The following is a 15,887-nucleotide window of genomic DNA, read 5'->3' as shown; positions in this document are numbered from 1 at the left end:
CTATGAAACCTTTAAATGTTAAGAAGGAATTTATTATAATGAGCTAAAACCTGATTCCTTGTTAATCTACACCATTTACTTATAGTTTTGTTTTGGGAGATACAGGGAATAAATGTAAACCTTCACCTGCATTCCAGAACTTCTATAAGTAACAGAGACATTGGATCCTTATCTCATTCCTCATGATTTTTGAAGTTACAAAGTCAAAGCAAATACAGTGCAAAGTGAAAGAGTGAAAAATTTTAAACTTTCTATAGCTTCAGAAACTATAGTAGGGGAGAAAATGAAAAGTAGTACTGAAAAGTTAAGAGACTTGCTGAAATCTTAACTATGTTCATCTCTTTTGTTTATTTATTTTCTGTTCATTATGTTAATCTTCCAAATTGTCTGTTTTTAGGTGAACATCTCCTGGGAGTGAAGGTGGGGTGTAGATCAAAGAATAGTTGGGATATTTAATAAAATTAAAAAAAAAACAGTATATTTTAGTACTTTAGAACCATTGAAGTCAAGTTTCAATGAACAATGAAGTCTTGAGGAGGAAAATTCACCTAACAGAATTAAACATGAATAATTAATGAGACAGAAGATGGAGATTGGCCCACTCATATTCAGTGAGGATAAGCAAGAGAGATAGAAGGTATTAATACATTTCAGGTTCTCCAGATATCCCCTATTGAGTCACTACTTGATCAATTGAAATGTGTAGGGGTGGGACATCTAGTTTAGGAATTGGACACTGGCTGATGTTCTTGGTTTTCTCTGTTATATATAGGGACAGAAAGATTTCAATGAAAAAACAGGTGAATCCCTCTCCTTTTTCTTCCCTCTGTGGTCAGTGCTTACGTTAATTTTTAACTCCATCCATTTTTGCCTTCTTTCAGCTAGAATTAAAGAGCACTATGATGTTTTTGATCCATGGAAAGCCTGTATAAAGCTTAATGGTCAATGTAAAAATCAATGTGGTGAAAATGAATTTAAGATGTCGTACTGTGCAAGACCTGAAACTCTTTGCTGCTTGAAAGACTGCAACCCTGTCGAGTAATTGAAGAGACTCATTCACAAAAAACACCAACAAAGGGCGCCTGGGTGGCTCAGTCATTGAGCATCAGACTTCAGCTCAGGTCATGATTTCATGGTTGGTTTGTGGGTTCAAGCCCCTCATTGGGCTCTGTGCTGACAGCTCAGCACACTCTTCCCCCACTCACACCCTGTCTCCCTCTGTCTCTCAAAAAATGAATAAAACATTTAAAAAAAAAGGCCAACACTAACTAAATCTTCTTATTACTTCATTATCTCTATTACTTCATTCACGGCCTAGTATTTCTGTCCATACATGTCTATAATGAATAAAAAACTAAATAAAATATATTTCAGTTTGGATCATTCATGAACCTTGTGTCTGCTTGGAAAAAAGAGACGAATACAGAGTGGGACTTTTAATTCAGGAATAGAAATAGTAGAGAAGAAAAGTCCATGGTGGGACTACTGTGTTAAATGAGATTTCGGGGGGCAATTCTATATTGAGTATGGCAAGCATGTTGTAAATGATTGGTGATGTATATAAAGCATTCTTTGAGGAGAGTCAAGAGTGGGGAAAGAGTTGAAAAGATGGAAGGTATGTGTTATCCCTGAATTAGTGAAAATGGTTGTAAGGGATTTGAGTTATTATGGAGTCCTTGTAACTTCTTATATTAATTGTACTTTTCTGTTTATTGACAGATTTCTTATAATAAAAATACCTCAAGTGCTTAACCAGTCCTTTGAGAAGAATACCCCAAAGGGTAGTATAGAGGGGAATGACTTTAAGGAGAAAGTGTAAGATAAGTCCTTGTACCCTGCAGCAGTAATAATCATAAACATAATCATAATCACAGCTATAGTTACTATGTTGTAATGTTATGGTTACCATTAACTTCTATTTGTTTTGTCTTGTGTTTTTAATATATTCCTTATACCATCAGATGATTTTTATTCTATTCTTATCATGACAGTTATTGGAGTCTTTGTGTGCTTGCTTGTATCTACAAAATAATGGGAAAATGCTTTAATAGAATTATATATATATGATATATATACATATAATTCTATATATATCATATATGATTAATCATATATATGCACACAATTATGTATATAATTATATATTTGTGTACACATATAATTTCTATCACACCCAGGGGTTATATGACAAGTATATGTGAATGGGGGCTAAAGGATGGCCTGGCAAGGAATGGGTTAACAGCTGATCATATTGCATTATCTATCCTGAAATTTTGCTCTTATTCAAACATCTTGCGACATCTACTCTAAAAATAGGTCATGCTCTGCAGAGCCTGCCATGTGCTGACTACTATTCAAAGAATGTTCTTTAGGCTGTGACCTTGGCTGATAGGCTTATTTTATTATGTAACTTGCAACATGTAGACTAACATCACATTAAGGAAAAGGAACTAATCTCTTAACCTTACAGGGTATTTAAGCTACAGCACCATATACGTGGTGTCTCTTTTATGCTGCTATGATGCATACGCATATCATCAGCTTTGGGCTAAACTTACAGCAAAACATATCATGTGTACAGTGGCTGGGGACATTGAAAAATGAATCTGGGTGTGAATCAGTAATGCATGGCATTGTTTGTATGTATACTCCTGTGCTCGCTGATCTGTTTCACACTGGAGTTAAATAAGCCTTCTTGGATCTTATGAGTTTGATGTATGATTCAAATCTTGAATCCCACTTCAGTGGCCCCACAGTATATCAAAATACAATTTGTGTTTCTATTCTAACATATATGGACATTATGAATAAAGCTGCTAAAATTTGTATTTACATATGCATTCATTATTCAGGGGTATCCTAAGAGGTAGGATTGTTTTAACTGAAGTTATTCATATGTTTATCTTTTACTGATGATTGACACAATACTTTTACAAAGTATTTATACTAAAATTATATTCCAGAAGTATTGTATGAAAATTCTAGTTGGTCCCCATTTTTCCAATTTTAGCCATTCTTCTGTATGTGTAAGTGCATAGCACTTGGTTGGTTTTCCTTTACTTATTTCTCTCAAATAATGATAAACTTTTTCACATACTCATTAGCCATTAGATATGCTATTTTGTGGATCTTTGTTTGGATCTTGGACCCATGTTTTTATTGACTGTATCTCCTTTCCTACTAATTGGTAAGAGTTATTCAACACTAGTTCATGATAAAATGCCATATAGTTGGAATCATATAGTATGTAGGCTTTTCAAATTGGCTTCTTTCATTTAGTAATATGAATTTAAGATTCCTTCTTGTCTTTTCATCACTTGACAGTTTCTTTTTATCTCTGAATAATATTTCATTTGTCTTAATGAACCACAGTTTATGTATTCATTCATTTCCTGAAGGACATTTTGGTTGCTTCCAAGTTTTTGCAGTTATGAATAAGCCTACATAAGCAGGTTTTTCTGTGGACATAAGTTTTCAACTCCTTTGTGTAAATACCAAGGGGCACAATTGCTGGATTATATGATAAGAGTATGTTAACTTTTGTAAGAAACTGCCAAACTGTCTTGAAAGTGGCTGAAATAGCCAAATTATGGAAGCAGTCCAAGTGTCCATCAATTGATGAATGGGTAAAGAAGATATTACTCAGCAGTAAAATAGAATGAAATCTTGCCGTTTGCAACAACATGGATGAAGCTAGAGAGTATTATGTTAAGTGAAATAAGTCAGTCAGAGAAAGGCAAATACTATATTATTTCACTCATATGGGGGAAGGAAGAGAGAGAGAGAAAGAAACCAAGAAACAGACTCTTAACCATAAAGAACAAACTGGTGGTTACTAGAGAGGAGGGGGTGGGAGGATGGTTTAAATAGGTGATGGGGATTAAGGAATGCACTTGTGATGAGCACTGGGTATTGTATGGAAGTGTTGAATCATTATATTGTACATGTGAAACTAATATTATACTATATGTTAACTAACCGGAATTTAAATAAACACTTACCAAAAAAGTGGCTGTACTATTTTGCATTACCACCACCAATGAATGAGAGTTCTTACTGATCCACATCCTCATCAATATTTGGTGTTGTCAGTTTTCAGATGTGGGCCATTCTAATAAGTGTGGAATGATATCTCACTTTACTGGACATTTCCCTGAAGACATGAAGTGTAGAACATCTTTTTGTATGCTCATTTGCCATATGTATGTCTTTGATGAAGTGTTTGTTAAGGTCTTTGGCCCATTATTTAATCAGGTTGTTTGCTTATTGTTGAGTTTCAGGAGTTCTTTGTATATTTTGAATAATAGTCCTTTATTAAATGTGTCTTTTGCAAATATATTCTCCCAGTCTATAGTTTGTCTTTTACTCACTTGATGTTATCCTTCACAGTGTAGAATTTTTTTTTTAATTTTAATGAAGTCTAGCTTATTAATTATTTACTTCATGGACCATGCCTTTGGTGTTATATCTAACTAGTCATCACTATTCCCAAGATCATCTAGGTTTTTTTCTTATGTTATCTTCTAGGATGTTTTATAGTTCTGTGCTTTGCATTTAGTTCTGTTGTCCATTTTGAGTTAATTTTGTAAAGGTGTCTATTTTTTCGTTGTTTTTGTTTTGTTTTGCACATGGATGTCCACTTGTTCCAGCACCATTTGTTGAAAAGACTGTCTTTGCTTTATGGTATTGCCTTTGTTCTTGTGTCGAAGATGGATTGACTATATTTATGTGCATCTATCAATGGGTTCTCTATGCTGTGCCACTGATTTATTCGTCCACTTTTTCACTAATACCCCACTGTCTTATTTACTATAATTTTAGAGTAAGACATAATTCACATTATGTCATTCCTCCAACTTTGTTCTTCAATATTGTGCTGGCTATTCTGGATTTTTTGCCTTTACATATAAACTTGAGAATCAGTTTGTGGATCTCCACAAAATAACTTCCTGGGATTTTGATGGGGGTGAAATTAAATCTATAGAACAAGTTGGGAAGATATTGCTTTCCTATGAACATGGAATTTCTATTTATTTAGTTCTTTGATTTATTCATCAGAGTTTTGTAGTTTCCCAATACAGATCTTTCACATATTTTGTTAGAATTGTACATAAGTATTTCATGTTTGGAGTGCTAATGTAAATGATATTCTGTTTTTAATTTCAAATTCCACTTATTAATTGTTGATATATAGGAAAGTGACTTTTCTATGTTAATCTTATATTTTGCTACTTGCTGTACTTGATTATTAGTTCAGGAAGGTTTTTTAAAAGTTTTTAATGTTTATTTATTTTTGAGAGAGAGAGAGAGAGACAGAGAGAGAGAGAAAATAAGTTGGGGAGGGGGATAGAGGATCCAAAGTGGGCTCTGTGCTGACAGCAGAGTGCCTGATGCAGGGCTTGAACTCACGAACCATGAGGTCATGACCTGGGCCAAAGTCGGATGTTTAACCAAGTGAGTCACACAGCACCCCCAGAAAGGTATGTTTTTTTCTTTAAGATTTTCTACATAGACTATTGTGTCATTTGCAAACAAAGTTTATTTCTTCCTTCCCAATCTGCCTTTTATTTCCTTTTCTTGTCATTTGCATCAGCTACAATTTCCAGTATGGTGTTGAAAAGGAGTGGTAAAGAGATATCCTTGCCTTCTGGTTGATCTTAGGAAAGCTTTGAGTTTGTTACCATTAAGTATTATGGTAGCTACAGGATTTTGTAGATACTTTTTATCAGGTTGAGAAATCTTCCCTCTATTTGTAGTTTACTGAGAGTTTTTACCATAAATGGATGTTGGATTTTGTCAAATGCTTTTTTTTTTGTTTTTGCCTATGCTGATGTGATCAAATGATTTTTTTCTTTTTGGTTTGTTGATGTGATGTGTCATATTAATTGAGTTTTGAATGATAGCCAGGCTTGCACACATGGGATAAATCCCACTTGGTAATGGTGTGTAATATTTTATATAGTGTTGGATTTGATTCGCAGATATGTTCTTGAGGATTTTTACATATATGTTCATGAGAAATATTGACGTGTAGTTTTCCTTTCTTGTAATATCTTTGTCTGGTTTGGGTGTTCAGGGAATATTTTTTAAGCTGATAATATTTTGCTATGTTAAAACCTACATCAATCATCATATTTTCAGTAGAATACTGAATACTTTCATCCAAGCTAGAAAAATTTTAAGAATGTCACTTTAACAACACTTTATTTATTTATTTTAGATTTTTTATCATTTTTTATTTATGCGTTTTAATATAATTAATTGTCAAGTTGGCTGACATACAGAGTATACAGTGTGCCTTGGCTTCAGGAGTAGATTCCCATGATTCATCACTTACATACAACACCCAGTGCTCATCCCAACAAGTGCCCTTTCTCAATGCTCATCACCCATTTTCCCCTCTACCCTGCCGCCTCCCATCATCCTTCAGTTTATTCCCTGTATTTAAGAATCTTTTATGGTTTGGCTCCCTCTCAGTTTGTAACTATTCTTTTTTGTCCTTCCCTTGCCGCATGGTCTTCTGTTAAATTTCTCAAATTCCACATATGAGTGAGAACTTATGATATCTGTCTTTCTCTGACTGACTTATTTCACTTAGCATAGTACACCCTCCAGTTCCATCCACACTTTTGCAAATGGCAAGATTTCATTCTTTCTCATTGCCAAATAGTATTCCACTGTATATATAAACCACATCATCTTCATCCATTCGTCAGTTGATGGACATTTGGGCTTTTCCCATAATTTGGCTATTGTTGATAGCACTGCTATAAACATTGAGGTACATGTGACCCTATGAATCAGCACTCCCGTATGCTTTGGATAAATTCCTAGTGTTGGTATTCCTGGGTTGTAGGGTAATTCTTTTTTTAATTTTTTAAGGAACATCCACAATGTTTTCCAGAGTGGTTGCACCAGTTTGCATTCCCACCAACAGTTCAAGAGGGTTCCCCTTTCTCCACATCTTTGCCAACATCTGTTGTTTCCTGAGTTGTCAATTTTAGCCACTCTGACCAGTGTGAGTTGGTATCTGAATGTGGTTTGACTTGTATTTCCCTGACAATGAGCAATGTTGAGCACCTTTTCATGTGTCTGTTAACCATCTGGATGTCTTCTTTGGGCAAGTGTCTATTCATGTATTCTGCCCATTTCTTCACTGGATTATTTGTTTTATCAGGTGTTGGGTTTGCTAAGTTCTTTATGGATTTTGGATACTAGCCCTTTATCCGATATGTCATTTGCAAAAATCTTCTCCCATTCTGTTGGTTACCTTTTAGTTTTGTTGATTGTTTCCTTTGCTGTGCAGAAGCTTTTTATCTTGATGAGGTCCCAATAGTCCATTTTTCCTTTTATTTCCCTTACCTTTGGAGATGTGTCAAGTAAGAAGTTGCTGCAGCCAAGGTCAAAGAGGTTGTTGCGCTTTTTCTCCTCTAGGATTTTGATGGTTTCATGTCTCACCTTTAGGTTTTTCATCCATTTTGAGTTTAATTTTTGTGTATGTTATAAGGAGGTGGTCCAGTTTCATTCTCCTGCATGTTGCTGTCCAGTTCTCCTAGCACCATTTGCTGAAGAGACTCTTTTTTCCAATGGATACTCTTCCCTGCTTTGTCAAAGATTAGTTTCCATACATCTGTGGGTCCATTTCTGGGTTCTCTATTCTGTTCTATTGGTCTATGTGTCTATTTTTGTGCCAATACCATACCCTCTTGATGATTCTGGCTTTGTAGCAAAGGGTAAAGTCTGGGATTGTGATGCTTCCAGCTTTGGTTTTCTTTTGCAACATTAGTTTGGCTATTCAAGGTTTTTATGGTTCCATACAAATTTCAGGATTGTTTATTCTATATCAGAGAAGAATGTCGCTGCTATTTTGATTGGGATTGCATTGAATGTGCACATGGCACATTGATGTATCAACATTTTAACAATATTTCTTCTTCCAATCCATGACCATGGAATATTTCTTCCATTTTTTTGTGTCTTCTTCAATTACTTTCATCAGTTTTCTATAGTTTTCAGCATGCAGATCCTTTACCTCTTTGATTAGGTTTATTCCTACGTATTTTATGGTTCTTGGTGCAATTGTAAATGGGATTGATCCCTTGATACCTCTTTCTGTTGCTTAATTATTGGTGTATAGAAATGCAAATGATTTCTGTACTTTGATTTTATATCCCGCAATTTGCTGAATTCCTGTATCAGTTCTAGCAGGTTTTTGGTGAAGTCTTTTGGGGTTTCCATGTAGAGTATCAGGTCATCTGCAAAAAGTGAGAATTTGACTTCTTCTTTGCCAATTTGAATGCCTTTTTTTTCATTTTGTTGTCTGATGAGGCTAGGATTTCCAACACAATGTTAAACAAAAGTGGTGAGAGTGGACATCCCTGTTGTGTTCCTGATCTCAGGGAGAAAGCTCTGTTTTTCCCTATTGAGGATGATACTAGTTGTGGGCCTTTCATATATGGTTTTTATGATGTTAAGTTATGTTCCTTCTATCCCAACTTTCTTGAGGGTTTTTATTAAGAAAGAATGCTATATTTTGTCAAATGTTTTTTTCTGCCTCTATTAAAAGCATCATATGGTTCTTATCCTTTCTTCTATTAATGTGATGTATCACATTGATTGATTTGTGAATATTGAACCAGCCCTGCAGCCCAGGAATGAATCCCACTTGACCGTGGTGAATAATTCTTTTAATATACTGTTGAATTCTATTTGCTAGCATCTTGTTGAGAATTTTTGCATCCATGTTCATCGGGGATATTGGCCTGTAGTTCTCCTTTATAGTGGGGTCTTTGTCTGGTTTGGGAATCAAGGTAATTCTAACTTCATAAAAATGAGTCCAGAAGCTTCCTTTCCATTTGCATTTTTTGGAACAGCTTGAGAAAAATGGGTATTAACTCTGCTTTAAATGTCTGGTAGAATTCCCCTGGGGAGCTATTTGACCCAGGACTGTTATTTGTTGGGACATTTTTGATAACTGATTCAATTTCTTCACTGGTTATGGGTCTCTTCAAATTTTCTATTTCTTCCTGTTTGAGTTTTGGTAGTGTGTGGGTATCTAGGAATTTTTCCATTTCTTCCAGATTGTCCAGTTTGTCGGCATATATATTTTTCATAGTATTCTCTAATAATTGTTTATATTTCTGTAATGTTGGTTGTGTTCTCTCTTTCATTTGTGATTTTATCTATTTGGATTCTCTTTTCTTTTTGAGAAGTCTGGCGAGGGGTTTATCAATTTTGTTTATTCTTTCCAAGTCAGCTCTTAGATTCATTGATCTGGTCCACTACTTTTTCTATATTGTTTATTCTGCTGTAATCTTTATTATTTCTTTTCTTCTGCTGGCTTTGGGTTTCTTTGCTGCTCTGCTTCTAGTTTCTTTAGGTGTGAGGTTAGGTTCTATATTTGGGATTTTTCTGGCTTCTTCAGATAGGCCTGGATTGCAATGTATTTTCCTCTTAGAACTACCTTTACTGAATTCCACAGGGTTTGGACTGTTGTGTTTTCATTTTCATTTGCTTCCATATAATTTTTAAATTTCTTCTTTAATTTCCTGATTGACCCATTCTTTGTTTAGTAGGGTGTTCTTTAACCTCCATGCATTTGGAGCCCTTCCAATTTTTTTCTTGTGGTTTATTTCAAGTTTCACAGTGTTGTGATCAGAAAACATGCATGGTATAATCTCAATCCTTTTATATTTGTTGACGGCTGTTTTGTGTCCCAGTATGTGATCTATTTTGGAGAATGTTCCATGTGAACTCATGAAGAATGTGTATTCTGTTGCTTTTGATGAAAAGTTCTGAATACATCCTTCAAGTCCCTCTGGTCCAGTGTATCATTCAAGGCCATTGTTTCTTTATTGGTTTTCTGCCTAGATGATCTGTCCATTGTTGTAAGTGGAGTATTAAAGTCACCTACAATTACAATATTATCAATAAGTTTGCATATGTTTGTGATTAATTGATTTATATATTTAAGTGTATCACGTTGGGGCATAAACATTTACAACTGTTAGCTCTTCTTGATGGATAGACCCCTTAGTTATGATATAATGCCCTTCTGCATCTCTTGTTACAGTATGTAAAGTCTAGTGTGTCTGACATAAGTATGGCTACTCCAGTTTCTTTTGACTTTCAGTAGCATGATAGATGGTTCTCTGTCCCTTCACCTTCAATATGCAGGTGTCTTCAGGTCTAAAATGTGTCTCTTGTAGACAGCATATAGATGGATCTTGTTGTGTTTTTTTTCCCCATTCTGATACCCTATGTCTTTTGATTGGGACATTTAGTCCATTTACATTCAGAGTCATCATTGAAAGATATGGATTTAGTGTCATTGTGTTATTTGTAGGTTTCACATTTGTGATGGCATCTCTGGTCCTTTGTAGTTTTTGCAACATTCCACTCACAGAATCTCCCTTAGGATCTCCTGCAAGGCTGGTTTAGTGGTTGGGAATTCCTTTAGTTTTTGTTTGGGAAAGCCTTTCTCTCTCCTTCTGTTCTGAATGACAGCCTTGCTGGATAAAGGATTCTTGGCTGCATATTTTTCCTATTCCACACATTGAATATATCCTGCCACTCACTTCTGGCCTGCCAAGTGTCAGTGGACAGGTCTGCTATTAGTCCTATGTGTCTAGCCTTGTAGGTTAAGGCCCATTTGTCCCTAGCTTCTTTCAGAATTTTCTCTTTATCTTTGTATTTTTCCAGTTTCACTATATCATGGTGACGACCTGTTCTATTGATTCTGAAGGGAGTTTCCTGTGCCTCCTGGACTTAGATGTCTGCTTCCTTCCCTAGATTAGGAAAGTTCTCAGCTACAATTTGTTCAAATAAAACTTTTGCCCCTTTCTCTCTCTTCTTCTTCTGGAATTTCTATGATACAGATATTATTATGTTTCATTGAATCCCTTAGTTCTATAATTCTCTCCTCATGGTCTAGTATTTTCTTATCTCTCTTTTTCTTGGCTTCATCATTTTCCATAGTTTTATCTTCCATTTCACTTACTCTTCCCTCTGCTTCCTCCATCCTTGTCATTGCATCTAATTCATTTTGCATCTCATTTACAACATTTCTTAATTCATCATGACTATTTTTTAGGTGCTTGATTTCTGCAGCAATAGATTCTCTGCTGTCTTCTATGCTTTTTTCAAGCCCAGTTATTAGTCTTATGACTATTTTTCTAAAATCTTATTCTGATATGTTGTTTATATCTATTTTAAGCATTTCTATGGCTGTTATTTCTTCCTGGAATTTCTTTTGACAATTCTTCTGTTTCATCATATTGTCTAATTTTCTGCCTTTTATATGTTTTACTAGCTTGTTATGTGTCCTGTACCTACAAGTACTACTATATTAAAAAGAGGTCATACACTATCCAGAGCCTGACATGTCATGCAGTGTTTTTGGAGTGTATTGTGTGCTCTCTGTTGATGTGCCACTGGTTGCTTTATCTCAATACTTGTAGTAGTGGTTAGGACTTTCCACCAGGTATGCTTTGATTTGTTCATTGAAATAACCCCGTGGCCCACCAAACTGTCTCTGTGGGCCCCTGCAAATGTTTCTGTCACTCTGTAGCCCAGATTCCTGGAATTCCAAGTTCTCTGACCTCAATACTGGTGTTTGAGGGATGAGGGAATTTTGGGCTCCCCTACTTCACCATTTGACCCCTCCCTTTTATTTTTAGATTTTTTTAAATTGTTTATTTATTTATTTTTGAAAGACAGAGCACTTACAAGTGGGGGGAGGGGCAGAGAGATTGGAAGAAACAGAATCCAAAAGAGAGAAACTGAAGCAGGCTTCAGGGTCTGAGCTTTCATCACAGAGCCCAATATGGGGCTCAAACTCACAGGCCGAGAGATCATGACCTGAGCTGAAGTCAGATGCTCAACCAACTGAGCCACCCAGGTTGCCCGTAACAACACTTTTGTACATTATACTGGATCACTTCACCAGTGCTATAAGCTAAGAAGAAGGACAAATACATTAGGAGTGAAGACAAGGAAATAAGCCTGTTATTATCCACACACAACATGATCATATATCTAGAAAATTCAGAAATATCTGCAAACTACTAGAATTGGTAGGTCAGTTTAGCAGGATCACTAAACAAAGTCAGTAAAAAAAAAGTAAATTATATTTCTGTATACCAGAAACACTCTAAAAATAAAATTAAAAAAATATATATATAATATTTAGAGTGCCATTAAATATATAGAAATAACTCTAATGAAAAATGCATCTCATAAATAATAAAAGCTTATTGTAGAAATAGTATATGTAGAAATCTAACACATATATGGACAGAAATTTAAAGGATAAATGAAATAATTATATAACCTGCTCATCTATTGGGAGAATTGTATTGTAAATATTTTTTGTTTTCTTCAAATTAATCTACAGACTCAAAAAAATTACTGTTAAAATTCTAAAAAAAACTTTTGCCTACCCCATAAATTGACAATTCTACAATGTGTATGGAAATGCAAAGAACCAAGAAAAGACGAGGTAATCTTGGAAAGAACTAAGTTGGAGACTTATTCTATCAAATGCTAATAAGACTCAAAATATAACAATAAGTAATTAAAAGTATATGAATTGGTGCAAGGACTTACTATTAGAGCTAAATAGAAGTATAGAAATAGGTCCACATATTTAGAGTCACTATTTTTAACATAGGTAAGACTGCAGAAAAGTAAGGAAAATTATTTTTTTCAATAAATAATATTTGAATATCACATGGGAAAAACTATCTTGATCCCTAATTCACAACACAAATTCATGAATGTAGTTTCAGGTGAATTACTTATATAAAGTTAATGATAAAATAATAATCACATAATATCTTCATGACCTGGGGTAGCAAATATATTATAAATAACTCTCAAAAATTACTAATAAAAATTAATAAATTGCCCCCTTTCAGTTTAGGAACTTCTATTCACTGAAATATATTTAGGAAGGGAAAATGCAACCCATACAGTGAGAAAGGATTTTAACATCCATTTACCCAAAAGGAATCATCTTAAATATATAGAAAAAACTCATATACATAAATTTTTTATAATACATAAAACCCAATTTTCAATGGATAAAGACTTGCACGCATACCTCAGAAAGAGGATATTCTGTTGTTCATTAAATTTATAAAAATGTGCTCAACTTCATTAGTGAAGTGCAAATTAACTCCACAACACAATATTTTCACTCTGCACTCCAAAGACTAAATTGGAAAAGATGAGATATAATCAAATATATCCCATATAGTGGGGAGGATGTGAAGCTCTTTGAAAGCCTTAAATATTGCTGGATAAAGTATAAATTGTTTCTCCTCTACTTCTAAGGTTATTACTTTATATTTTATACATATATATACATATATATACATATATACACACATACGTATATATACGTATATATACGTATATGTGTGTATATATACATATATATACATATATACACACATATATGTATATATATATATATATACACACATATACGTATATATACGTATATATACGTATGTGTGTATATATATATATATATATATAAAGTTCATCAAAAGTCATGAGCTAGAATTCTCATAATGACATTTTTCATAAAATTTTCTTATTAGAACTATGCAAATTGCCAATGGGATCAAAAACTACAATGTGCTATTCACATAATGGAAGACTATACAAAAATGAGAATGAATGGTAAACTTCTATACACATTGTATGGAGGAATTTCACAAACATCATCTTGAGCAAAAGTGAAACCAGAAAAAGTACATGCAAGAACATAACTCCATTCAAAAGTAAAATTATCGTCATCATCATTACCACCACCACGAAAGGCAACAGCAACAGCAAACTAATCTATGCTGCTAGACATCAGGATTTTGGTTACCCATGGAGTGATGAGATAGTGATTGGAAGATACTGAGGAAGATTCTAAGGTACTTGGTAATGTTCTGCTTTTTGATCTGGGAGCTAGTTACATACTGGGGTTAAGTTGTGAGTATTTAATGAGCTTGCCACTTACACATGCACTGTTCTGTATATATATTGTACTTTAATAAAGGGTTTAGAGATAAAACTACTGTGCACTGATTACCTGTTTTCTTTCTAATTGATTTTCTTCCTTCTTTGGATAAACCATATTTTTCCACAACCCCTACTACCTCTCCCGTGGGTGAGTTTAGACAATTGGAGTCACCTGAGAAAGAACACCTGGTGGATGGGAAAAGCCTGACAATTTTTCCCTTCTCCTCTGTTTCAAGCCATTATTTCCTTGTATTGGCTAATTCTCCTTTTGGTATAGGTCCTCACTGGACATGGTCCCACTTCCTTTCAGGAAACACCCAACTTAGTTATAGATCCTACTGAATAACCATAGCTTTTAGATTTTGTGAATACAACTTCTGTCTGTGTTCCCCAGCTCCAGGAACAGTACCGGTCACTTGTGGTGCTAGTCTTTGGATTATGTCACTACTCTGTTTGGCTTCTCAATTCTCTATCACCAGTATAAACAAATTATGTATTTTAAATTCCCAGATGGAATATTTGGAATAGTTTTGTTTTCCTGATTGGAAATAGATACCTTATTTTTTTTTAATTTTTTTAGTGAAATTTATTGACAAATTGGTTTCCATACAACACCCAGTGCTCATCCCAAAAGGTGCCCTCCTCAATACCCATCACCCACCCTCTCCTCCCTCCCACCCCCCATCAACCCTCAGTTTGTTCTCAGTTTTTAACAGTCTCTTATGCTTTGGCTCTCTCCCATTCTAACCTATTTTTTTTTTTCCTTCCCCTCCCCCATGGGTTCCTGTTAAGTTTCTCAGGATCCACATAAGAGTGAAACCATATGGTATCTGTCTTTCTCTGTATGGCTTATTTCACTTAGCATCACACTCTCCAGTTCCATCCACATTGCTACAAAAGGCCATATTTCATTTTTTCTCATTGCCACGTAATATTCCATTGTGTATATAAACCACAATTTCTTTATCCATTCATCAGTTGATGGACATTTAGGCTCTTTCCATAATTTGGCTATTGTTGAGAGTGCTGCTATGAACATTGGGGTACAAGTGGCCCTATGCATCAGTGCTCCTGTATCCCTTGGGTAAATTCCTAGCAGTGCTATTGCTGGGTCATAGGGTAGGTCTATTTTTAATTTTCTGAGGAACCTCCACTCTGCTTTCCAGAGTGGCTGCACCAATTTGCATTCCCACCAACAGTGCAAGAGGGTTCCCGTTTCTCCACATCCTCTCCAGCATCTATAGTCTCCTGATTTGTTCATTTTGGCCACTCTGACTGGCGTGAGGTGATACCTGAGTGTGGTTTTGATTTGTATTTCCCTGATAAGGAGCGACGCTGAACATCTTTTCATGTGCCTGTTGGCCATCCGGATGTCTTCTTTAGAGAAGTGTCTATTCATGTTTTCTGCCCATTTCTTCACTGGGTTATTTGTTTTTCGGGTGTGGAGTTTGGTGAGCTCTTTATAGATTTTGGATACTAGCCCTTTGTCCGATATGTCATTTGCAAATATCTTTTCCCATTCCGTTGGTTGCCTTTTAGTTTTGTTGGTTGTTTCCTTTGCTGTGCAGAAGCTTTTTATCTTCATAAGGTCCCAGTAATTCACTTTTGCTTTTAATTCCCTTGCCTTTGGGGATGTGTCGAGTAAGAGATTGCTACGGCTGAGGTCAGAGAGGTCTTTTCCTGCTTTCTCCTCTAAGGTTTTGATGGTTTCCTGTCTCACATTTAGGTCCTTTATCCATTTTGAGTTTATTTTTGTGAATGGTGTGAGAAAGTGGTCTAGTTTCAACCTTCTGCATGTTGCTGTCCAGTTCTCCCAGCACCATTTGTTAAAGAGGCTGTCTTTTTTCCATTGGATGTTCTTTCCTGCT

At 35.1% G+C, this 15,887-nt stretch overlaps 1 protein-coding gene across 1 annotated transcript in view; it reads left to right on the top strand.

Moving 5' to 3' along the window:
• LOC122490465 (beta-defensin 112-like) overlaps nt 1-10,791 on the top strand; it is a 132,049-nt gene extending 121,258 nt beyond the window's left edge. Inside the window, 2 exon segments of the mRNA XM_043593167.1 lie at nt 882-1,078; nt 10,702-10,791. Coding sequence (XP_043449102.1) covers nt 882-1,078; nt 10,702-10,791 — 287 coding nt within the window.
• Nucleotides 10,792-15,887: the final 5,096 nt, after the last annotated feature.

Source organism: Prionailurus bengalensis, chromosome B2 (genome assembly GCF_016509475.1).
Source record: "Prionailurus bengalensis isolate Pbe53 chromosome B2, Fcat_Pben_1.1_paternal_pri, whole genome shotgun sequence".
NCBI lineage: Eukaryota > Metazoa > Chordata > Mammalia > Carnivora > Felidae > Prionailurus > Prionailurus bengalensis.
The sequence above is the reverse complement of the archived record's forward strand: the minus strand, read 5'-3'. Positions and strand labels throughout refer to the sequence as shown.